This window comes from Ranitomeya variabilis, chromosome 7 (assembly GCF_051348905.1).
Source record: "Ranitomeya variabilis isolate aRanVar5 chromosome 7, aRanVar5.hap1, whole genome shotgun sequence".
Taxonomy (NCBI): Eukaryota; Metazoa; Chordata; class Amphibia; order Anura; family Dendrobatidae; genus Ranitomeya; species Ranitomeya variabilis.
In genome coordinates this window covers 202,841,070-202,867,914 of record NC_135238.1, presented here as the reverse complement: position 1 = coordinate 202,867,914, position 26,845 = coordinate 202,841,070, and the positions used below count along the sequence as shown (strand labels likewise).

The 26,845-nt window shown below is 38.6% G+C and overlaps 1 protein-coding gene across 3 annotated transcripts in view; it reads left to right on the top strand.

Moving 5' to 3' along the window:
• Nucleotides 1-26,845, top strand: part of MAP3K20 (mitogen-activated protein kinase kinase kinase 20) — a 204,536-nt gene that overhangs the window by 93,144 nt on the left and 84,547 nt on the right. For all 3 annotated transcript variants that reach the window (XM_077272676.1, XM_077272677.1, XM_077272679.1), the window contains exons 5-11: nt 760-825; nt 2,864-2,892; nt 2,984-3,121; nt 5,356-5,442; nt 8,837-8,911; nt 14,675-14,781; nt 24,399-24,534. In XM_077272676.1, coding sequence (XP_077128791.1) covers nt 760-825; nt 2,864-2,892; nt 2,984-3,121; nt 5,356-5,442; nt 8,837-8,911; nt 14,675-14,781; nt 24,399-24,534 — 638 coding nt within the window. The remainder of the gene's footprint in view (nt 1-759; nt 826-2,863; nt 2,893-2,983; nt 3,122-5,355; nt 5,443-8,836; nt 8,912-14,674; nt 14,782-24,398; nt 24,535-26,845) is intronic.

Genomic DNA, 26,845 nt, shown 5'->3' with positions numbered 1-26,845 from the left:
GAGGCATGTGGCATCTTAAAACACATGTGAAAAATACAAAACCCTGTTTCCTTCTACAACCGATGAGCAATGTTTCACTAAAACTAGAGTAAAGCTATGTTCACACATTGTGTTTTTGCAGCGTTTTTCTCTGCTCTCTTGGCAGTAAAGAAGCTGCTTACAAAAAGCAGGTTTTGCTGCATTTTAACTGCTTTTTTGGTGCAAATTACAGGTGTCATTTGTCTACAGTACGTTTAATAAAATTAGTTTTATTCACCAATAATGCTGCAAAAACGCTTAGTTGCATTTTTGCGCTTTAATTTCTTTGCATGGGTGAACAAAATGCTGCAAGAACGTTGAAAGAAGTGAGATGCTTCAGATTTAAAAAAACGCAGCAATTTTCCAATTGTCAAGAAAAAAAAACAAGCATGTGCATGGGATAGCTGAACTTTCATAGCTTTTGCTGGTGCTGTAAAAAGCGGCTTTTAGTTTGTACAATAAAACTTTGAAGAACAAAAAGCGCTATAAAAAATGCAACGTGTGAAGAAAGCCTAATTCTGTCAAATGGCAGATAGCAGGTAAATACATTATTATTCTCGCAGAACATCTTTACCATACATGACTTTTGTATTTTAGATGGACTAAACCTAATCCTATCACAATAGTCCTTACAGGGAAAGTCAGCAAATGACCACTAGTTATTGTTGCATGGAAAACATATTCTGATTTAATTATGATTTTATTTTGGTTTACAAGGTGTTTTTTTCTGTACATGAACAGGAATGCATTACTTACACATGGAAGCTCCCATCCGGGTAATACACAGAGACCTCAAATCTAGAAACGGTAAGATATCATTTATGTAAGAGGTTTATGTTGTGACTGCGTAGGAGTTTCATCACTATATATACAGTAAATCCTTCACTATTTTTTATTTGTAGTATTTTAACTTGTAAAGCAAAAATTTTAAGCTTTTTTTCCATAAATTAAAAATTTCTCACATTCTTTACAGATTCTTATAATATTTTTTTAAATATATAAGATATTCTCTAAATATAAGATACATTTTAAAAGCATTTCTGTGACTTTTACTCGATAGTGAAACGTATCTAGTTGGCACGCGAAATAAACCTTGTGGTGCATGCGTCTAGGGATAGCATTAGGGATGAGCGAGCGTACACAGATAAGGAGTTATCGGAGCATGCTCGTGTTCTAATTGAGTATTTTCATTCATAGTCGAAAAATATGCTCGAGTCGCAGCAGCTGCATGTTTCGCGGCTGTTCAACAGCTTCAACACATTCAGGGATTGCCTAACAAACAAGCTTTTCCTCCATGTGTTGCGGCTGACGAACAGCCGCGAGACATGCAGTGGCGGGGACTCAAACATATTATTCGAGCATGGCGGAATGCTCTATTAGCACTCGAGCATGCTCAGATAACACCTTATCAGAGCATGCTCGCTTATCGCTAGATAGCATCCCTCTTCATAATAGACAATAACGACCGCCACTCCCTTCTTCAAAGATTATTCGTGATTTATTCAAAGAAAGGCATCATACATGTGACGCGTTTCGACTCACACTGAGCCTTTGAAAATTGCTTCTGTTTAAATAAATCACAAATAATTTTGAAGAAGTGAGTGCCGGTCTTTATTGTCTATATTATTTTTAGTCGAAAGTGTGCTGACCTGCTTCTAATTATGACATGAAGACTAGGGCTACGTTTGTTGCTCGGCACTGAAATTGCAGTGTGGCTTTGTATTGTGCCCTGCGACCTCCTGCAAATAATTCCAAAGGTGTTGGATTTTCTGTCTTTGTTCACAAGTTGCTGCCATAGATTTCATAAGTCACATGCCATTGTGACTTATGTGCCGCTTTTCTGCGATTTGACTATTTTTTTACAGCAAAATCAAAGCTCTAAAATAGTCGCAGACAATTTGCACAGATGTTTTTGGCGGCGCGACTCGTCTGAGAACAGCTGTTGTGTGACACATGTCTTACCGTAAGGAAACATCTGAGCCCTGTGTCCATCAGCTCTATTGACTTTGATTGGTGCCGAACCGAGTATCATTGACCACCACTGCTACATTCAGACACTTCCTCACTGTGGTCATGCGGAGAAGAGAATAGTGGTAACTTATGACTTCATAGCTTTCCCTCCAGTAAAGCCCCCACCACTTATCCATCCTGTGCATAACTGGCCCAATCGTCTAAGCCATGAATCCATGGCTTTGATGTTGATAGCTCCTTATGTTAGCATTCCATGTACAGAGTGTGTCTAAATAAACATTCCTCCCTTCTTGATGATGGCTCCTGAGATTGAAACTTGCGGATTAAACTTTAATACAGGGGATAACAGAAAGTTAAAGTACTCGAAGTGGTCTGTTAATCTTGCCTTCCCAAATTTAGAACCTCAGAACACAGTGGCTTCCAAAGTTTTTGTCTTGTCTACAGTACTAAAACAACTAATAATAGTTTGTTAGTCTATTCCTACGATGAGATATGCGATCCTTATAGAATACAAAGCCGCTATTGATCACAGCATTTTATATCAACTCATTTCAGGTTTTAACTTTTTCAATCCATAGGGTAAATTCCATGGCAAAATTTACTACCAATTGACTTGTAACTCTGATGCAGTTTGACGTAGATTATTTTTCGGATAAATTTGTCCCATGTGGAGGTACCCTTCAAGTAGTTGCTCTTTAGTATAATGAACAAACCTATTAGAAAACTAGCAGCATTATATATAGATCATATATTAATGTGATATTGTTATTTTATATTTCCAATGGAGTAATAGTATAGTTAACTACTATAATAAGAATAGTATTGTACCACATGGTATTTCTGTAACATTTATTTATTTTTGCTTTTTTTCTAGTTGTGATAACCATGGATGGAGTACTAAAGGTAAGATATCAAGCACAATTCATTAATTGAGTTTTTTTGGCAATGTTAGAATAAAGATTGTCCCCTAAATAGCTTTTTTTTTGTTACTTAGATTTGTGACTTTGGTGCCTCAAGGTTCCATTCCCACACAACTCATATGTCCCTTGTAGGGACGTTTCCTTGGATGGCACCAGAAGTAATCCAGAGTCTTCCAGTATCTGAGACATGTGATACTTACTCTTATGGTGTGGTGAGTGGCACTAATGGTTTTGTTCAACCCGAAAAGGAAACCTATTTGATTTCACCAATTGTCTGATTTTGGCAGCAGAATATTATGGGGTATTAACTATTAAGAGAATAGAAGTATCTATAGCATAACTTGTATTTTATTAATTGAAATTCTTCCACATCTTGGGCTTAGAAGTCAAAGATGTGGTCCTAATCACTGACTGACATCTTTGTAAATCAGTAGGTTGTTAATCATGGATTAGGACCCCCCAGTATATTCCTAATCTCAGAGTGAGCAAGGATTTCAATCAAAGTAAAGACTATTCTGAAAGTTTTCTCAAAAACCTACATATTACAGTTGAGCAAAAAGATTCCCCAAGATGGTCTAACCACTATTTTGGTAGTTCGTGACGACCACACCAGAGTCCAGCGAACCTCCGCCAACCTGCTGGCAAATTGGGCGTATCTTCTAAGTAGTTGGCTTGGCGCAATGTTATGCATGCATTGCCCACAAAGAAGACAATGTGCTGGGCCTCCTAATCAGAAGAAGAGCTGGGGATGTTGTTAGGTAGGAGGAATGTTTTGGTCTGGTGACCTTGGACTATAGACACAACCAATGGACATTCTGAAAATCTTTTGGCTCAACTCTACTATATATCACTCTGCTGAGATTCTCCTGCTCTATAACACAATGACCATAGACTGAACAGCATTTCCAAGCTGACAGGTCCCTCTTAAATTGTATAGAACTGGTCTGGGAAAGGAACAGATGGCCACACAGTTTGGGACCATCACACTTTTCAATCACTGTCACAGCAGAATAATCATCGAAATCACTGATAGCAGCTCCAACATAACGCTAACACACTGGAGAAAATCAAATCCTTACTAGATAGACACCCCGAGGATGTATCATACAAAATGCATGTTGTCATACAAAACATGGATCGGCAGATAAACTCTGAGAAATGGGTAAGGAATCGTATACTCAATCCTGAAGATGTTTTCTTAGTACTTGCACTTTAGGGGTCAGGCTTGGAGACTTTACATTTATAGGCTGTCCAGAAGTGATTACGAATGTACATGGCCCTGTCATGCAGATATGTAATTGTGTGGCACTAAATCTGCCTCCTCTGTGTTTTCTCGATTAGAATGTTAGTGAAAAACTCACAATTATCATGTTTTTGAAAGCTCTAAATAATATTTTTTATAATATCATGGCAGTACATATTTTTGAGTGCATTGCTTAGTTTTAAAGGGATTTAATTTATAGTAAAGCTCCTACAACACCTATCTTTTCATCTTCAGAAAAACCCAACATTTCCTCATACCCAAAACCTCACACTTGGCATACTAGTTATGTATTGAAATATCTTAAGATTGATGTTTTCTGATTCAAGCTTTTCCAAGTTCAGGTGGTTCCCTTAAAACTGTTTTTTCAAAACTGCATTGCAGTAATGTCATAAACTGAAGCTTATTGGCTCAAATACAAAATTTGTGACAAGGCCCCTGTCTACCATGTGCCGTTCATTACACTGGTGTCTTCTTATGTGGCCATGAGGACTTTGGGCCTCTTTGGCACTAGGAACGAAACCTAAGTGCAGCAACTATTCCCTTTTTCAACTGCTGTGTTACAACTACAGTTTTAATCCTAGCTGCAAAAAAAATAATGTATTATTAAGATATAAGATTGTAGAGTTTCTTAAATATTTATGGGACTATAAAATCTAAAAACCTTGATGATATAAACTTCATATTTTTTTGTAAATTTTAGCTTACAGTACGTAAGTGATGAAATAAATATATTTTTATATCTGATCTTATAAACCCTTTTAGAAACTGTTTAAGAATTGTACTGTAACGCATCACCTTTTCTTGAGTGCGCTCATTAAAGACCAAATTGAAAGTTTTGTTTTAAATACGGTAGTTGGTTTGTTAATGTATTTTAGATTGTTAATTTAACATTGATACAATTTTTTAAGTTGTTGTTTTTTTTCGGCTAAGCAGATACAGTTATTATTATTATTATTTATTTTTTTGTTTTCCTGTAATTAAACAATATTTTGTCAGTAGAAATTTTAGTGTTTATTCTATTATTAATTGACACTAAACCTGACGTTCAGTAATTTATAATCTTGAGTTTTATTGAATATATCTTGATTCTGCTAGCCTGTGGATGTTATACCGTTATTTATGTAAACTACACAGCTTAAGTTGTAAATGTGGTGAATTGTGTTTATGTTCTTTTTTTTTAAGGTTTTATGGGAAATGTTAACAAGAGAGGTTCCTTTTAAAGGCTTGGAAGGACTGCAAGTGGCTTGGCTCGTGGTAGAAAAAAATGAGGTAAGGCTACTTTTTTTTGCTCAGATCCAGTTGATAGATATGAAAACAGTATTGGGGGTTTGCAAAAGACTTTTTCATCTTCTTCAAATTGAAAGTAAGTTCAACGCTTATGGAAAGATTACCAGTAGGAGCTAACACAAAGGGTCAAAGTGATGTTATTCCTCATGAATGGACCCTTTACATCTAATTGTTGCGGCTTCACATCGTGATGTTGTAGATCAAATATTGTAGAACTACTGTACTAGTTTCTCAGTCTCAATAGGGTAACCTGGGGGTTTGCTCTTCGTGATGAAAGGAGCCATTGCGTCCAAGGTAGGGGACCAGTTTAACTCCGTCTCCCGCGATTTTGGGCATCTTTTTACTGGCCAGGAGTTGATATTTCAGTGAGAGACCTTCAGCTACTTCAACTTAACTCTCCCAGCAGGAGACGTTTTACTACAAGAAGCTGTCACTTTAGATGAGAGTTTCAAAAATAAAAGAAGAAAAAAAAAATAAAGAAAATTACAGTTTAGCCTCCCGCAGGATGTTCAACTCCACATTAAAGGTATGTTCATAACATGTATTGGCAAGGCTGCGGCTGAACGGCAAGGTTCCTCCTCAAAGCTTTTTTCCATTGAATGAAGTCTTTAGTGCTGTAAACACTTCCTATGCTAGAGAAATCAGACGGGAAATATCTCTGCTGTTTAAAACTTTCTTAAATGTCTTCACTCTGAGATTTATGCGCAGCACAATGATTGTTGCAACAACATTTTTATTACTATAAAATATAAACTCATTTAATATGGAGTTTGAGTTGCCATCTTGAGCCTAGTCCATTTCTGGATACAAAACTGGAGGCGAGAAAAAAGAAACTGCAAATGAAAACCAATCAGAATTTGAAAAGAATTCTGAGCCAAGATTACTGGTTGCCATCAGCTACTTTTTATTTTTCTCCTACCTTTGCACTAGTCGTCATCAATGACCTTCCCTGTGTGAAGGTCGCTCAGTCACAAAGCAAACACTTTGCTAATTCTAACGCTCCACATGCAATGGAATTTACTTTGTATGTCTATATAATACTTCAGTACAAGGTATAAAATATTAGACATTTGTAATTTTTTTCCTTTAAGATTTTAATATTTACAATTATTAGTGATGATTTTTTTTTATTATTTCATGACTTTGAAGCATGCTATTGCCGCTCGTTGCATTGTAACAACCAAGGCCTTTGAGTCATCTCTTTGATAATATATATATATATATATATATATATATATATATATATATATTCAGAAGAAGTCCATAAGAAATGATGAGGGCACTCACCGCATAGAATATACGAAAGTTCCTTTATTGAAGGTCTAGCGACCCGTTGAAGCGCAAGACAGCGCGAAACGGCCGTTGTCCACCCCTGCTCGCACGAGTTGCCTCTCCCCCGGCCATGACCGTTGTCTGGATGTTTTATCTTCAATAAAGGAACTTTCGTATATTCTATGCGGTGAGTGCCCTCATCATTTCTTATGGACTTCTTCTGAATTCAAAGACTGTTTTCCCTGAAGGAGCACCCCGCAGTTAATACGGTGTTTTGCAGCACAGAGACCATCGTTGTTCCCGCAGTGGTGAGTTTGCGATATTGACCCGACTAGGGTAGTGCCGCTATTTTTTCGTATCTTTTGCTTGGACTTTATATATATATATATATATATAAATCTTTTCTGTCTGTAACAGGAAGCAAGTAGTATTCTTCTTAGAAACTTTAAGTGGCTGATCAGAAAAGTAAAAATGTATGGTATTGGGTATAATATTTTTCTGCAATAGCATTATAGTCCTTATTGCACATACACATACATACACGGGTGTCCTAAAATTTGGTACTGGTACTAGCTCATAGAGACACAATCCACGGCCACTTCTAATGTCTATTTGACATAATTTTATACATTTTATATTTGACCTTTTTTATACATTTCCTTCATTTTATATTATAAAAACTATGCCAAATAAAGTAATACATTTGGTAAAGCATATAATAAAAGTGCTGTCGTCATAAAAAGTTTATGATTTGGGGTTAGAGGGAGGAGTAATTATAAAAGGAAAAAATTGTTTCAATTCCGGATAAAATCTAAAACTTTATTGGGACAGACGTAAAAAAGTAGATTCTATGTTGCGCTCTGAAAAAAAACATCTACGCGTTTCGAACACACTCCGACGTTCTTTGTCTCAGAACTTTGTCTGTGAGCAACATGGAATCTTTTTTTAAGCTTCTTTTCTCAATACGGTTTTATATTTTATCCAGATTTAAACCATTTTTTTCTTTTTGAATTGTCTACATTTGGTCACAACTGAGTCCTGTGCCCCTGCACTTCTCACCTTTGTTGGTGAGCTAGCTGCAAGATTTTTTTTATTATCCCCTCAATAGAGTAATTATATCTAGTATCAGAATAATAATGTTTTCATATCATAAATGTAAATTTTATGAAATGTATAAATAATATGAAAGTGAATACAAGCTACATAATATAACTGAGAGTATACCTATGCCCATCAAGTTCAACCAGAATAAAAGGAAACAAGCGAGAAGTGTAAAATTTACTCTTTGTTTCCCTATATTGGTACAAAGAATGGCAGAGATCCTATAAGAGAAGAGATAATCTACCATAAAAGGCCTAAAAGGAAACATTTTCAATGTGACTCCAAGTAGCAATTAGACTAGATCAACATTTTTTTTTATAATATTCTCCTGCAAAATAGGGTAAATAATTAGATGTCTCTACAACATAAAACCCTAATAGATGAAAGTATAATGTACTTGGTAAAACAAAACCTACATGAAGGATAATAAAACATACAACAGGCAAAAGCTTCTTTTTCACAATGTTCATGTCTTCGTTAACTTACCTTATAATTGCATCATATTAAACTTCCAATATTTAGGGAAAAAACTATAGCGATTAATAAAAGAAACGGTATCAGAGATATTTGCCAATTCACCCTTAAAACTCTGTGGGCAAAATAAAAAAAAAAATTTGAATCTACATTAGTTTTGTTAAAAAAAATACTTGTTAGTTTAGATTAGTTTATTTGTAAATGCAATTGGCAAAAAAGTCCAAAATATAATGAGGCCATAATGAACGCTGTTGTTCTTCTGAGCTCACCACACTTCCATGTTCATTACCAGAATAAACCTTTTGCATCACTTCAAGAGGAGGCCTTTGCGGAGTTTTCATCATGTTACTCCATGGATTACTAATTGGAAATGTCTCCGGGAAAACATGAAACTTTTAGAGGGTGCTAAACCTGGTCATTGCCTTAGCGCAGTCCTTTAAAATCTCGGATTGTTTTCCCAGTGAATTCCAGAATGTTTCATTTTCAGTAGATCATGATACAAAAATATTTCTGTTTCTCTTGTTTTCAGAGGTTGACCATTCCCAGCTCCTGTCCGAGAAGTTTTGCAGAATTGATGCGCCTGTGCTGGGACGCCGAGGCAAAGGTATTTGTTCTTTTTTTTACATCAATTTGTCTAATATAATTCTGTATTAAACTGAAATTTTAACTTATTTTTTATGTTTGTCTATAAAGATGTTGATCCTGCATTTATGTATTTTTCCAATACCATAACATTTCTGCCTTAGTTTATGATTGGTTGTATAGCAGCTGTGGTCTCTTCTCCATGGATGATGTAACAGCAACGTGTAGTTTTGACTTATGTGGAAAAACACTAGTAAAGTGGAGAATGTCACTAGAAACAAAATGCTTTACCAAATTATGAGATATGAGCTGTATTGTACTGTCACCCAGCACACTGCGGTGCCAAGGGCCCACCAGTAACACTGACTCTGGGGGTCCACTGTTTACCCACATGCAAGCTGGTTATATATATATTTATTTATATCGAGTGGTGACCCGACCCCGCACAAGGGCCCATCGGGGAATTCACCTGTTCCCAAACGGGCCAGTCTGAGCCTGCTGTTACCTGTATTTTTTAAAGTGGGAAGACCAATAATCTACTGTTTACGGTGCTGGCAGATGCCTACCTTATACATGATGACATTGAGGAAAAAAATAACTTCAAATCAGATTCTGAAGTTATTCAATTTGCTTTAATTAGTTAGCATGAAAATAAGCAAGTTTGCAATTGACTTGCTTTTTCTATCTGCTGTCATTCTCTTGCAGTGACAGCTTTTATCTTTCATGGTGTACAGCTGGTTTCCATGAAGCTCAACCAACAGAGCCTGGCCAAGGGTGTGCTGTCATTACATTAGTTATCCCCTACAGATCTGTCAGCTCTGTCTAGCCCACTGATTTCTATACCACAGTTTTCTGCTCACCATCCTCGTTCCTCCCCCTCTCGGCTCCTGAAGAGTTGGTGTTTTCAGTCCTGTAGAACCACAGTCCCTGGCACCCAGTATCATGGTTTTCACTGTCCTGAGCTGTGCGCTTGTTCAAATGCACTGTTACCTCTATATGCAAATACAGTGATAACAGTGTAGACTCAGAACAAACCACTGATTGCTTAATATGCTGTAGCAAAACTTGTTCTGGGCTTTATAGTTCGACAAAGGCCGGGGTCACACTTGCTAGTTCAATGCGAGAAACTCGCACGAGTCTCTTGCATCAAGTCCCAGCACTGCCGCCGACACTCGGGAACGGAATGTGTGGCTGCATGTATTTCTATGCAGCTGCATGCTGCGGTCCCAAGGGCCGGCGGCAGTGCCGGGACTTGATGCACGAGTTTCTCGCATTGAACTCGCAAGTGTGATCCCGGCCTAATATTACAGCTCTGCTACTCACCAGACCTGTCATTCAAAGAGGAGAACCCGCCCCTCCAAAAATCAGGAAGTAAGGAGACTACAGAGTTCTGAGCTGCTCAAGAGACATCTTGAGAAAAACCCTTTACTTTTTTATTATCCACAAAGATAAGCTGTGTCAAAATGTCGGGCAGGTACTGCTCCCCCCACTTCTACACAGATTTAACATGTGCTGTCATATGTGCATATTAAAGGATAAATCCAACAAGGTTTTCTTTGACGCTCTTTAGAAGTCATTATTGCATTTTCCACCCTTTATGTTAAAAATTGTTCTATATATTTTAACTATAGAATTGAGAAAATGTGTCTAAGAGCAGACACTGTAGCATTTTGTTACATCATAATCACAGGTAATTATAAAACAGGTTTTTAAAAAGATTTAACACATACTATATATTGCTTTAGCAGTACTACTACAGTTCAATGTGCGAAGTATAGTACTTTTGTGCTTTTTTTTGTTTTGTTTTGCATAGCTCATTGTGTTGTTACTATAAAAACCTTGAAATTACACGTTATGATCTGTCTTAATTGTAATATGGTTATTTTCACAGTATGTAGAATATCTTTGTATGAAATGTAGTATAGGCTCATAAACATGCTTTATAGTGATACTTTATTTTTATAAATTAATAGTAAATGTAAACTCATGAAACTTTGTAATATATCTTATTAGGGCAAAGTGGAATTTTCCTGTTTTTCAGGCTGTGTTTAAATGTTCACAAACCTCTTAAAGAGAATCTGTCATCAGAATCTTATACAATTTTATGTTTTTGACAAGACTAAGAGCTGTAGAAGCTTGAAACATGTAAACGTGGTGCCACCATGCTATTTTATTTATTTTTTTTATCTTAAAAAAAAGTGATGTTTTACTCATTTTGTAATTGCCGTCTTTGTTCACCTTTCATCAGAATTTTATACTCAAAAATGAATGGCTTTTATATAAAGGTGCTTTCATGCTGAATACATCCTTACCTTTCTTGTATAAATCTGTTTTGCTGCTTTAGCGAAATCCATAGTTAAATTTGTATGCTAATGAATTGGAAGTGCAGTGGGTGGGCACTGCACTTACAGCTCTTCTGCCTTTCTCCATGCTCCACGCCTGCTGCCTGCCTTCTGTTTCTTGACAGGTTACTTATGTTTCAGTAACCTGTCAATCAGAGATAAAAGATAGGCAGCGGGTGAAAAATATGGGGACAGGCACATGTTGGGGCCACCCTCTGCACTTGCAAGTCAGTAGCATCTCATTTCTACTATAGATTTATCTAAAACAGCAAAATGGATTTCTACAAGAAAGGTTAAGATTTATTCAACATTAAAGTACTTTTATATGCATGCCATTAGTTTGGAGTATAAAATCCTGATGACCGCTTCTCTTTAAATCTGAACTAGAATCTGTTTATTGTAAAACAGGAATTAGAAGATGGAGGTGGGGAGAGGAGGGGGATGCTGCTGCAGTTTCTTGCTCAGTATTATCAGTAAAGTTGAGAAGAACAGGAGAGACATCTGAATTGCTCAGATGTCTAACATTACACCAGGACAAGCTTTCCTGTTATGACCCCAATGGCGAGGGTCTCAGAGGAACGTGGAAGTCTGCAGAATACAAAAATCCAGCTCATAGGGCAGTGGTAACTGGGTTGACCATATATCTACTCCTAACGCCAACACTAGCAGTAGCCGGGGATCATTCCTACGTTGATTCTAGATGACACGCGCCAGCCGGAGAATCTAGCTACCCCTAGTAGAGGAAAACAAAGACCTTTCTTGCCTCCAGAGAAGGGGACCCCAAAGCTGGATAGAAGCCCCCCACAAATAATAACGGTGAGGTAAGAGGAAATGACAAACACAGAAATGAACCAGGTTTAGCACAGAGAGGCCCGCTTACTGATAGCAGAATAAAGAAAGGTAACTTATATGGTCAACAAAAACCCTATCAAAATCCACACTGGAAATTCAAGAACCCCCGAACCGTCTAACGGTCCGGGGGGAGAACACCAGCCCCCTAGAGCTTCCAGCAAAGGTCAGGATATAGATTAGGAACAAGCTGGACAAAAATACAAAACCAAAAACAAATAGCAAAAAGCAAAAGGCAGACTTAGCTGATATAACTGGAACCAGGATCAGTAGACAAGAGCACAGCAGACTAGCTCTGATAACTACGTTGCCAGGCATAGAACTGAAGGTCCAGGGAGCTTATATAGCAACACCCCTAACTAACGACCCAGGTGCGGATAAAAGGAATAACAGAAAAACCAGAGTCAAAAAACTAGTAACCACTAGAGGGAGCAAAAAGCAAATTCACAACAGTACCCCCCCCTTAGTGAGGGGTCACCGAACCCTCACCACGACCACCAGGGCGATCAGGATGAGCGGCATGAAAGGCACGAACTAAATCGGCCGCATGAACATCAGAGGCGACCACCCAGGAATTATCCTCCTGACCATAGCCCTTCCACTTGACCAGGTACTGAAGCCTCCGCCTGGAGAGGCGAGAATCCAAGATCTTCTCCACCACGTACTCCAACTCGCCCTCAACCAACACCGGAGCAGGAGGCTCAGCAGAAGGAACTACAGGCACAATGTACCGCCGCAACAAGGACCTATGAAATACATTGTGAATAGCAAACGACACAGGAAGATCCAGACGAAAAGATACAGGATTAAGGATTTCCAATATCTTGTAAGGCCCAATAAAACGAGGTTTAAACTTGGGAGAGGAGACCTTCATAGGAACAAAGCGGGAAGAAAGCCATACCAAATCCCCAACGCGTAGTCGGGGACCCACACCGCGGCGGCGGTTGGCAAAGCGCTGAGCCCTCTCCTGTGACAACTTCAAGTTGTCCACCACATGATTCCAGATCCGCTGCAACCTATCCACCACAGAATCCACCCCAGGACAGTCAGAAGGCTCCACATGACCCGAAGAAAAGCGAGGATGGAAACCAGAGTTGCAGAAAAAAGGCGAAACCAAGGTGGCGGAACTAGCCCGATTATTAAGGGCAAACTCAGCCAATGCCGGATCTCCTGGCGCCAGCGAAAAAGCCCAATCCTGAGGGTCGCCCCGTAAGAACGAAATAATAATTTTTACTTGCTGAGCAGAGTCTCCAGATGAACAGGGTCTCAGGGACAAAAACAATTTACAATTATTCATGAAATTCCTAAACTTAAACCTGTCTCCGGAAAACAGTTCAGGAATCGGTATTTTAGGTTCTGACCTAGGATTTCTGATAACATAGTCTTGTATGCCCTGCACACGAGTAGCCAGCTGGTCCACACTTGTAATCAAGGTCTGGACATTCATGTCTGCAGCAAGCATAGCCACTCTGAGGTAAAGGGGAAGAAGAAAAAAAAAAAAACTCAGAATCTTCTTTCTTATAATCCCTCTTCTGCAATGCATTAAACATTTAATACTGGCCTGGCAAACTGTTATGACCCCAATGGCGAGGGTCTCAGAGGAACGTGGAAGTCTGCAGAATACAAAAATCCAGCTCATAGGGCAGTGGTAACTGGGTTGACCATATATCTACTCCTAACGCCAACACTAGCAGTAGCCGGGGATCATTCCTACGTTGATTCTAGATGACACGCGCCAGCCGGAGAATCTAGCTACCCCTAGTAGAGGAAAACAAAGACCTTTCTTGCCTCCAGAGAAGGGGACCCCAAAGCTGGATAGAAGCCCCCCACAAATAATAACGGTGAGGTAAGAGGAAATGACAAACACAGAAATGAACCAGGTTTAGCACAGAGAGGCCCGCTTACTGATAGCAGAATAAAGAAAGGTAACTTATATGGTCAACAAAAACCCTATCAAAATCCACACTGGAAATTCAAGAACCCCCGAACCGTCTAACGGTCCGGGGGGAGAACACCAGCCCCCTAGAGCTTCCAGCAAAGGTCAGGATATAGATTAGGAACAAGCTGGACAAAAATACAAAACCAAAAACAAATAGCAAAAAGCAAAAGGCAGACTTAGCTGATATAACTGGAACCAGGATCAGTAGACAAGAGCACAGCAGACTAGCTCTGATAACTACGTTGCCAGGCATAGAACTGAAGGTCCAGGGAGCTTATATAGCAACACCCCTAACTAACGACCCAGGTGCGGATAAAAGGAATAACAGAAAAACCAGAGTCAAAAAACTAGTAACCACTAGAGGGAGCAAAAAGCAAATTCACAACACTTTCCCATTTATCAATCACATAAAAAATGCACATGCCAGCAAAGAAAGAAAAGACTGAAAAATGCAAGAGAGAAACAACATTATCACTCTACTATATCTAATAAACATCTGTGAACCTTTTTTTGTGGTTGTTGCTTTGACCAACATGTACTTTTGAACAACGATGTAATATTTCTGTGGTTGAACAAATTGTTACAGTGCTCAATTTACATTTTATATCTACATTTTTATTTATACCTGCTTCTTCCCAATGCTTATATTTCCTAGAAAAGGCCATCATTTAAACAGATTATCTCAAACTTGGAGTCTATGTCAAATGACAGCAAGCTGCCAGACCAATGCAATTCATTTTTGCATAATAAAGCTGAGTGGAGGTAAGAATAATTAATTTTTAACGTCAAGCACAATATCTTAAAAAGACAGCAGGATTTCACCCTTAAACCATTTATATCTGCATCTAGCTCTTTCGAAGATAAGTCCATAAATACCTTTACTTAGCCATTCTATTCTTCTGTTTCGTTTGAATTAATATGCAAATGAGGTTGAAGAGCTATTTGTAGATTTGAAGCCTCTGTCACTCCAGCTCTATTCTCCACCCAGCGCTGCCTCCTCCTGCTTGACTTGACAGCTTCTATGTTGTGTGACATCAGGCAAAGGAGTCATCAGTCAAGAAGAAGGGAGTGGTGCTGGGTCGGGAATTGAGCTGGAGAGACAGAGGTTTCAGATCTGCGAATAGTTGTTAAGACTCATATAAATCGTTTCGGGTGTGAAATGAATTGCTCTCCATGGTTCAAATTACCTCTTTAAAGCATATTTCTAAATGCTGTAAACAGAAACTTGGAAACTCCGACCCCTCCTGTCATTAGGGCATACATTAACATCTGGGGAGAGGGTCCGCAAGTGTGGAGGGGATTCGGGAGCTCAACTTCCCCCACACGTGCCTGGTAGGGGCTATATTATATAATATAGCCGGCATGAGTCTCTTAACACTCACGGCTGTCAATCTCTGACAGTGAAATTTATATTGACATTTGCAGGTGCTTGCTAATCTCCATAGAAGACTGAGATTTCCACTATATACTGCAATACGGTGAATTGCAGATTGAAGTCCCCTAAGGGGAGTAAATGTATATTACACAGATATGGAAAAAAAAAGATATAAAAAATCAAATTACCATCTTTTACCCTGTTAAAAATAAAGGAAAAAAAAAAATCATATTTGGTATTGTCACATTCATAAAAGTCTGATTTAGTAAAATATCAAATTACGTTAATTAATTCTATAGGTAAACACAGTAAAGGAAAAAAAATCAGAATATCGTATATACTCGAGTATAAGACGACCCGAGTATAAGCTGACCCCCCTAATTTTGCCATAAAAAACTGGGAAAACTTAATGACTCGAGGGTGGAAAATGCAGCAGCTACCGGTAAATTTCAAAAATAAAAATAGATACCAATAAAAGTAAAATTAATTGAGACATCAGTAGGTTAAGTGTTTTTGAATATCCATATTGAATCAGGAGCCCCATATAATGCTCCATACAGTTCATGATGGGCCCCATAAGATGCTCCATAGTAAAATATGCTCCATATAATGCTGCACAAAGGTTGGTTAATAATGGCCCTATAAGATGCTCCATAGACACATTTGCCCCATACAGTACTGCATAAAGGTTAATAAGGGCCCCATAAGATGCTCCAGAGATATTAGCCCCATATAATGCTGCACAAACGTTGATTATGGCCCCATAAGATGCTCCATAGAGATATTTGCCCCATATAGTGCTGCACAAATGCTGATTATGGCCCCATAAGATACTCCATAGAGATATTTGCCCCGTATAATGCTGCACAAACGTTGATTATGGCCCCATAAGATGCTCCATAGAGATATTTGCCCCATATAGTGCTGCACAAATGCTGATTATGGCCCCATAAGATACTCCATAGAGACATTTGCCCCATATAATGCTGCACAAACGTTGATTTTGGCCCCATAAGATGCTCCATAGAGAGATTTGCCCCATATAGTGCTGCACAAACGTTGATTGTGGCCCAATAGGATGCTCCATAGAGATATTTGCCCCATATAATGCTCCGCAAATGCTGATTATGGCCCCATAAGATGCCCCATAGAGATATTTGCCCCATATGCTGTTGGTGCGATTAAAAAAAAAAATACATACTCACCTCTCGTCGCTCAGGCCCCCGGCACTTGCAATATTCACCTGTCCTCTATCCGGTGCCGCTGTGTCTTCCGCGTCCTCTGCACTAACGTTCAGGCAGAGGGCGGCACGCAATAACCACGTCATCATGCCCTCTGACCTGAGTGTCACTGCAGAGGACGCGGAAGATGGAGCGGCGCCGGAACCAGGAGAGGTGAATATCCCGCGCTGCTGCTCCCCCTCCCCATGATACTCACCTGCTCCCGGCGCAGTCCCTGCACGTCCCTCCCTGGTTCTCCAGGCGCTGACAGTTTCTTCCAGCATTGAGCGGTCGCCGTTACCGCTCATTACAGTAATGAATATGCGGCTCCACCACTATGGGAGTGGAGACGGGTCCATATTCATTACTGTAATGAGCGGTACCATGTGACCGCTCAACTCTGGAAGAAGCTGTCAGCGCGCGGAGACCGGAGATGCAGGGTCCGTTCCAGGAGCAGGTGAGTATGTCACAGCCGCCGCTCCCCCTCCCCTGCCGACCCCCCCAAGGACCGTGACTTGAGTATAAGCCGAGAGGGGCACTTTCAGCCTAAAAAAATGGGCTGAAAATCTCGGCTTATACTTGAGTATATACAGTAGATCTATAGATCGCGGTCCCATGAATTGTGGCTCATGGCTGTCTGTCAGCTTGGTGCATTAGCTCCAGTTCTAGCAAACAGGCACGATGAGCACATCTGAAAATCGTGAATTTTGGAGCAGCCCTGCATTGAAGAGCAGATCTGGATGCACATATACTGGTCTTAGAGGTTTTGAGATGATTTAAGTATGGTACGCTGGAGACTGTCAGAGGAGGTATTGTAAACCAGATGTGACAGTGTCTTGGGAGTGCTTTATAGGAGAATACTGAATGCGGGTATTGTAGGAACCCCTGGATCTTAGTATACTTACTGCTTTGGGGTGATTGATTTTTGGTTACCATTATGCCTGTAATGGGGGCTTTGGTTGCCACTATTCTGAGAGAGGCTGGAGCTGAATGTGGCTCTCAAGGTCAGAAATGTTGGGGACCTCTGCTATAGATCATACATACAGGAAATTGATATCAATAAAAACATAAGTGCACTGCACAAAAATAAGCCCTCACTGGGACCCATCGACAGAAAAATAAAATGTTATACGGTCTCAAAAAAATGGTGACATAAAGAAAACATTTTTTTTCTTTTTTTTACAAAAGTGTGATTTTTTTTATCATCATTTAAATAGAAAAATATCAATGTATGTTTGTTATTGCCATAATCTAATTGACCTTGACAATCACGTTTCTAGGTCTTTTTTACCGCACAATGAACGCCATAAAAACAAAACCCAAAAAATTGGTGGAATTGCATTTTTTTCACCATTTCATTCCACTTGGAATTTTTTTTCCCTTTTTCAGGATGAGTTGCAATTCAGAACTATAACTGACCCTGCAAAAAAACAGCCTCCACACATCTATTTCATCAGAAAAATAAAAAAAAGTTATTGCTCTTGGAAGAAGGTGAGGAAATATCCAAAGTGCAAAAACTAAAAATTCCCTTGTCCCGAAAGGGTTAACTATTTGGTTGTAACATTAGAAATGCATTAATAAAAACATATGTGTATTCCCTTTAAGGACATGCACAGATTCATCAGACTGAGCAGCTTTATTTGAAATGAGCATAGCATGGACAGGACTTCTGCATTTTTGGGTGAGGGGAAGTGGTGTGGCAATCAATGCCGGCTTGATTTTATTTTGGTTTTATAGTTTAGGTTTTTAACTTTTTAGCCTTTGGATTTATGACCAAGAGTTGATGTATGGTGTCCTTACTCTCTATTTGTCCACATGGGCAAGAATTAACTTACGGTATATAGCTGCCATGTCGTAACGCATTTTGCGGCTGCTAAAGGGGACAATGATCGAGTCGCTGTAATTTCCTCCAAACAATATCGTCTATATCCTGGGGATTCTATGGCCAGACCTTTAGTGATCAGCTAATATCTGTAACAGCTCTTATATTAAAGGGGTGAGCCAACGCATCTGAGAAATATGGCTGCCATATTGTTAAAGGAGAATTGTAGTTAGAACAAGAAAATGTTATAACTTCTAGATCAGTGGCAGTACCACAGCGGAGATCCCACACCAGTTGTGAGGACTTGTACTACTAGACGGCTTCATTCAAACTCTAGGGAGCTGGACCATGCACCGTGGGACAAAATATATGTGATGCTTTCCTGAAAAAGCTAAATCTTAAGTACTGGTTGACCTTAAAAGGAATCTGTCACCAAGTTTGACTGAGATGAGATACGGCCTTACCTTTCAGGCCTGATATACAGCATTCTATAATGCTGTATATCTGCCCCCAACCCAACCTGCAAGACAAGAAAAATACCTTTTATTATACACCTGCTGGGCGGTCCAGTCTAAGGGGTGTCGCTGATCTTGGTCCAGCACCTCCCTTCTTCTTGCGATGCCATCTCCCAGCATCGCGCTCCTGCCTAGTCGTACTTCTCTGCCCTGACTAGGGCAGAGTAAAGTACTGCAGTGTGCAGACATTGGGAAAAGTCAAACAGACCCTGCGCAGGATCGCGATACCGGGGAGACTGTGTGGATGACGTAGGGACACGTCATTCACATGAAGCAAGAAGGACGGCATCGCAAGAATGGAGGAGCTGAACCAAGACCAGCAAAGCCCCTCTGACTGGACCACCCTGCAAGTGAGTATAATCAAAAGTCTTTTTTTTTTATTTGCAGGTCGGGTTTGGAGCAGATATACAGCATTCTGGAATGCTGTATATCAGGCCTGAAAGGTGATGGTCTTATATCGGTCAAACATGGTGACAGGGTCGCTTTAAATTGAGTTGACCTCAATTTTGATACGAGATCAGCGCTAGTAATTTATATTTCCAAAACACCTATTGTTAGAGCTTGCAAAAAAGGTATACGGTAGAAATTTCCATAAATAGAAGAGATAAAAAAAAAGATATATATACAGTACAAGCATATACTTTACAGTTTTTCTGTCCCGTAATAACTGCTTGAACAGTGTCGTCCCTCCGCCTCTTCTACCCATAATCTGGTGCATTTAAGTATTTGGGAAGAAACATTACAAACCGCACGGTATCATCAGGGGGATTGGTACCGCAAGTTTCCCACTGCAGGCTATATTAAGAAACCATGGAACACGTCCAGGGAAAACTGTTACAGAGATAGCAAAATATTCAAAGCTTGTGATGAAATGCGAGCAGAACAATCAGAAACTCGGAAAACACAGACAATGTGGATGATACTTGGGAGCAGGAGTATACAAACAAAATAACAACAGTCCATTACAATGAAGTTCGGAGGCTGGAGCTGCAGGAGTACAAATGGAAAAAGTGACTCCAGGTCTGTAGCCGGGTCACGTGGTGAGAGTATAAATAGCAAGATTCCCGTTTTGAAACTGCTGTACAGATTTAGCAGCCTCATGAACTCTGGACAGTAGTAGTCATTTCTTGCTCCATCTACTGTTGAGGAATACAAACTTCAATTTTTGTTCTTTCTCCTAGCATTTAGCACATTTTTCTTTCCTGTGCTGCATTAATTTTTTTTTTTTACATTTTTCCAGCCCCCAAGACATATTTTACAAACAGCTTCCAATGATCTAAACAAACATAAAGAATAGATTCACCTTACAAATTCTCCGATGGTCCCATGCCAAATCTTCTCTGGTCCTCTGATGACTCCAGTAATGTTTCGATACAACTTGTGATTGTTGGAGCCAATCAATTTTTTATTTCTATCTACTAATGGCTAACATTTTTTTTTCCAGAAACAGATTACATCTAAAACATAATTTTATGCTTAAAAAAAAAAAAAAAACAACTTATGCCTAAACTAAAACCTATACATTTAAGGAACTAAAATCATTTTATAAACCAATGTCACTGAATCAAAACAAATATGCAATTTATAAATCATAATTCTCAATTAAATCTAACAAATATATCTTAATTTTTTTCTCCCTAAATAATATATCATATATCGAAAAAATGAAAGCAGCACACCATAGTAGAGTCAATTCACATGCAATTTAATTGCCCATCTTTTGTGGACCTTTCTTTTTGGGACCGAAATGTCACCAGATGGGCAATTAAATTGCACGTGAATTGACTCTACTATGGTGTGCTACTGTCATTTTTTTGATATATCTACTAAGGGTTGGTACATACCTGGAAGGCTTTTGCACCCAATTATTGTTTTTTTGTGCTTCTTTTTCACTTTCTTTTTTTTTTAAATATATTTTTTTTAAATATATCAGTCACAGATAGAATAGTCTATATTTTATTTTAAAAGAAATTAATTTTTAGGCTTTGTTCACACTACCATCAAAGCATCTTCTCCTAACAAAGCCATAAAAAGTATAGGGCATCCCACTAATTTATAATTTTTTTTTTAAATCAAGGATAGCAGTCAAGACTACGCTTTGTTTTGCAACGTGAATTGAACAGCGCAAATGTGAACAGAGCCTTACGTTTAGAGATTGAAGGTGATGCAGAAGCAGTAAATATTTTTGTGGCCTATCAACCCATGTAAATTAAAGTCCTATACATATTCGAGACAAACCTATCTTTTTGTAAGAGTGGCAAGGGTCTCCTGAATTTTAAATCAATTGTCAGAGGCAATAAGGATTTGGAAAGTTGAATTTTAATGTTTTGTTTTTTGTTCTCCTTGGAGATTAGCTGTTGTCAGAGGAGTATGCCAGCAGGTTATTCACATTTTCCTATTACATAAGCATCCCGGACCAGCTATGGGGTCAGAACAAAAAGTTGCTGGCTGAAAAAGGATTGGGCTAAAAGCTCCTTATAGTAAATGCCTAACTTAAAGGGATGCTATCATGCAAAAATGACTTATTGTTTAAACCAGGTTTATTTTATTAAATGTATTTTATTTTTAAAAAATGAGGGTGTTTTTTTCATATCAAACTTTATTAAAAACCCAAAATAGAAATCTTGCCGTTTTCACTCTGGTCACAGGGGCCTTTTTAAACCTTAACTTCCTGTAGTGTCAGGAAACAACACATGTACATAGCCACAATAGTCAAACCTCTTACCCATCCTTTCTTTTGTAATGAATAATTGAATGAGGATGTGCCAAGGTCATTGTGAAGGGAGGGACTCCTGACTCTTCCTACCTTTTGTATTGAATGAGGAAGTGCCAAGGTCATTGTGAAGGGAGGGGTAGCTGTGGTCGCCTATTGTGATCAGTGAATCCTGTGTTATCAGCTGTGTATAATGGCGTTACCTGTCATTGTAATGCTGCCTCTGATGATAAGGAGCCTTGCTGAAAACTCTTCCTAAAAGAGCAGGAAGTTTGAGCCTAAAAAAAGCTCCAGTGGCCACTGTGAAAATTGCAAGATTACTAACTTTGTTTTTATAATAATGAATATGATATGATATGAAAATAAAGAAAAAAATTGGAAAAAAGTTTGAAAACATACCTGCAACACAAAAAAAACCAGATTTAAACAACAGGTCAGCTTTAGATTATAGCTTCCCTTTAAAAAGATCTCTAAAGAAAAAAAATAACACAATTTCTATTTTTGGATTCAATTTATGGTTAAACGCACCCAGTGCAAATGGTTGAACAATAATTATTATTATTATTATTATTATTAATAATAATAATAATAATAATAATACAATTTTTAGATTTATTTTATAATCTCACTGGATCCTTTGTTTTCATCACAGTTTATTTTTATTATATTATTCCAGTTTACACTTATCTTTGCTTTGGTCTTCAATTACGTTTCAGTCGGTTCTTCATAAGTAAACAACGTAACGGCCGTAATTAAATAACAAATATTTTCCGTGTACTATCGGAAGTGAATTGGTTATTTTTTTCACCGTAAAAAAAAAAGGTGGAGGGGGGGTATCTTTCTTTATATTTTTACCTTTCATTGTGTAAGTATTATTTAATGAGGATTCACCACCGTCTCAGTCTTTACTTTGGTAAGATCAAACCTTTCTGCTGTTCTCTGCTTCTGTAGCGAGTCTGTCTTAAGTGATAGGTGGCCATCTATCTGGTTTTGTCATGTTGACAGCGGAGAGGCATTTGCCAAAAAAAAAGTAGGCTTGCTCTGAGCGTATAAAAAGGTCAAAAGAACAGTATGTAGAATTGAAACCTGAGATATCAAAATCTTTGTATGAAAAAAAATTCATCTTCGCATTTGATCAGGTTGCTTAGATCCTTATTTCTGGAACAATTCCCATTGCTGGCCGCCTACCGATTGCCAGTGGGGTATATTTTAATTCTTAGCGGTAACCCAATCTATATTTCTACATTGCCTGATAAAAAATATTGGCCTTTGTGAAGGACATTTTTTTCTTTGTTGTAGCTATGAATAAGTTACCATGTGGTCTGTGAGCGCTCTTGTCCCACTTTTAATACAAAAATAAAAAGTATAATAAAAAGTCATTTTTTGTTAGGGTTTTGACCATATACAGTATTCAAGCTCCACGAGCCTCTGAGAAAAGTGGTGTTTATTTGAGTCCTATAGTTTCGTGTTTGATGCCCTACAATGTAAAATATCATCCCACTTGCGTTAGCTTGAATACGAGCACAGAGATTGAGAATAGACGTCTACTCTGAAATCCATTGTAACAATATGAAGATAAAATAACGAATCCACATTTCGGAATGTTAGTCATGCCCTCGTGCAAAGACTTGAGATGTCTCTACCTGAGATATCTACTAATACTACCAATTCGTTAGATCAGGAACATTTTCCAAAGATCTCAGATTTGTGAAATGCCAAGTAGAGATCACTGTCCTACGGCCAAATTGGTTCAGAGACGAAAACAGTTGAACCCAAGTAATTTTTTGGGTGCAGAAAAAGAATATGATGCTTAAATTTGCAGATTGGCTCTAATTTTCAAGATCCAAAGGAGGTTGTAATTCCTTACGACACCTTTTATGCAGGCTTTATAAAAAAATTACATCTTTATTATTTCATCCTAATTATCGCATTGTTAGTAGCTCTGTGTATGGTATACAGTTTTAGGATTTCTTAGCTTAGTTTCTTGGCATATTGACATGATTCTGTATGTTTTTTTCAGATATGCCTTGTTCTTGCATTAACAAAGCGGATAATTTTTGCTACATATGCAGAGAAGTCAATTTTGAGTCACTAAAATTAAGGAAAGCCTGCAACCTGCATTTTGACTGCAGAATAGGAGATCGGGACAAGAGTCGGGCTCCACTCATATATTAATAATAATAATAATAATAATAATATATATATAATATATTGCAAAAGATGTGCATCACATCTTACCCAGTGGTTGCATGGGAAGAGGCAATCTATGCCTTTCGTGATTCCCGTCATAATGACGCTCGGTGCACAAGTCCTCAGTAGCTAAAGTGAAAATAAGCCACTGTCAGAAAACTCTCGAGAACAAGGGATTGGGCATGTTGAAATTCAGCATGCCCAATCCTTTTTTACCCAAATATCATTTGACTATCTAAAGCTTGATTCCCATGTCCACTTTTGTACCATACGGACACATTTTAGTCAATTGCTGCCTTTTTTTTTAATAAAAATAACAAAGAAATGTCCTACTTTGGTCTGATTTGGCTTAAGAATGTTTTTGCCTTGTTTTTTTTGGATCTTGTTGGCAAGTGTTAGCAGCGTCTTCATACACAGATCCTAAAAACTTGTGGATCCGAACACAACGCTGTCCGGTGTGAAGGGAAGTAGGAAGTTCTTATATGTTATGCAGGTTGTATAAATGTAGGAAATAACATCCATGTCACCTTGGTTTATTGCGCAGATGTGAAATCGAAGAAACACTGGAGAGGCTTAAGAAACTGGAGCGAGACTTGAGCTTTAAGGAACAAGAGCTAAAAGAACGAGAACAGCGTCTAAAACTGTGGGAGAAAAAGCTGACGGAACAATCGCACACTCCGGTAGGTGATATATTATATATATGTATATTCACTGTACCACCTACAATGGTTTACATAAACCTCAGGAACCTGTGATACTAATTTCACCCCAGCATGCCGCACCACCCCAAAACCCTGGATTAAATGCATGAGCCAATGGTTAGCACTGATGTTTTTATTCTTTCGCGCTCTTTTCTGTCAGTACCGCTTAACTTTGCCATATATGTTTTATTGTGGCTTGATATTATCCAGTAACAGAACGTAGGACAAGGGTGGTGACCATTTTCTGTACGGAATCCCTTATCTAGCATCCCGTAACTAGCAAAGACTGCCAGTGTGTTCCTATAACTGTATCAGTCAGCGGATCCCTAACAATATCGTCAACTGTACCCCCCTCCAATAATAGGGAGAGGTGCAGAATAACCCTTATAACAGTCACAGACCCCCTAACGACAGCTATAGGACCCCCCTAATGACCGTGATATCCATGACACAACAGACCCTTAGTGACCTAAATAACAAGCGTCCCCAGGTGCACGCCCCATCAATGACCCTGGTTCCTCTTTGTCTTTGCTTCATCGCATAAATATTTTGCAATAAGTTAGAAAAATGATGGATGACGGTATTATTATATTCTGCCATTGTTATTGAATCGAGAGGTCTAGATCAGCTGGAAACAGGTAGCACATGGAAGCATAACAAAAAGCATAAAGGACATCTTCATGGTTTTGTGCACAGCGATATTTTTCCTAATATTAAAAAATATATATCTGATTATAGGTTTCTGTAAAATATTTTTTTCATAGTGCATAATGTCCTGGCTGATTTTTGGAAAGTGCTACTGACTGCTGCTTTGCGGTGCAGTGGGATATCCATAGTGAACCATCCCCTCTGCAGCTCGTATATACTAATGAGATGCTTCCGGATGGCTTCTTATGTACTTATATGATTTAACACCAGCTACTGAATGCATGGTTTTATCACAGTGTGAATGGATTGAACTCACCACAGATCCTGCATGGCTTTATTATTAAATATAAACACATTTTTAATGACCTGAGATATCCTGATGATGTCTGAATATCATAAAAGATCCATCAGAAGTCACACAATGCAGATATTGTTATGCTATACCTCCCCCCCTAAAAAACCCTGCATCTATTCTTATAAATGGACAATATCCACTGTGGAGGCATTTTCAAAAGTTATTTTGGGATTGGGCATTTACCTGTTACTTGCAGGTAAATAATTGCTTCCTAAGCAACAGGTGTAAGGATAAAATACTAGTAAGGCTAAAAATGTTTCAGTTATAATGGCTGCTACTTTTTAAAGGGTTTTGAGCTTGGTTTTTCTAATACAGAGCACTTGCTTTGGCATTGATTTAAAAGATAACATCCGGTAGCCACCACAAGAGGGAGCATGAGAGCTTACTGCATACTGTGTCTACAATATAACCAATAACACAGCATGCCGTAAGCGCCATCTAGTGGTGGCTGTCTTAAGTCAGAATGCTAGCTAAGTAAGAGGAGTTTGGGCTGCGTGGTGTAAATATATATATATACAGACGCTTCTCACAAAATTAGAATATCATCAAAAAGTTAATTTATTTCAGTTCTTCAATACAAAAAGTGAAAGTCATATATTATATAGTCATTACAAATAGAGTGATCTATTTCCAGTAATTATTTCTGTTAATGTTGATGATTATGGCTTACAGCCAATGAAAACCCAAAAGTCATTATCTCAGTAAACTAGAATACTTTATAACACCAGCTTGAAAAATTATTTTAAAATCCTAAATCTTGGCCTACTGAAATGTACGTTCAGTAAATGCACTGAATATTTGGTCAGGGCTCCTTTTGCATCAATTACTGTATCAATGTGGCATGGAGGCAATCAGCTTGTGGCACTGCTTAGGGGTTATGGAAGCCCAGGTTGCTTTGATAGCAGCCTTCAGCTCGTCTGCATTGTTGGGTCTGGTGTCTCTCATCTTCCTCTTGACAATACTCCATAGATTCTCTATGGGGTTAAGGTCAGGTGATCAAATTAAGGTCGGGTGATCAAGCACAGTGATATTGTTGTTTTTAAACCATGTATTGATACTTTTCGCAGTGTGGACAGGTGCCAAGTATGCTTGGATACAGCACTCTGTGAACAGCTAGCTTTCTTTAGCAATTACCTTTAGTGGCTTACCCTCCTTGTGGAGTGTGTCAGTGACTGCCTTCTGGACAGCTGTCAAGTCAGCAGTCTTTCCCATGATTGTGGAGCCTACTGAAACAGACTAAGGGACCTTTTTAAACGCTTAGGAAGCCTTTGCAGGTGTTTTTTGTTA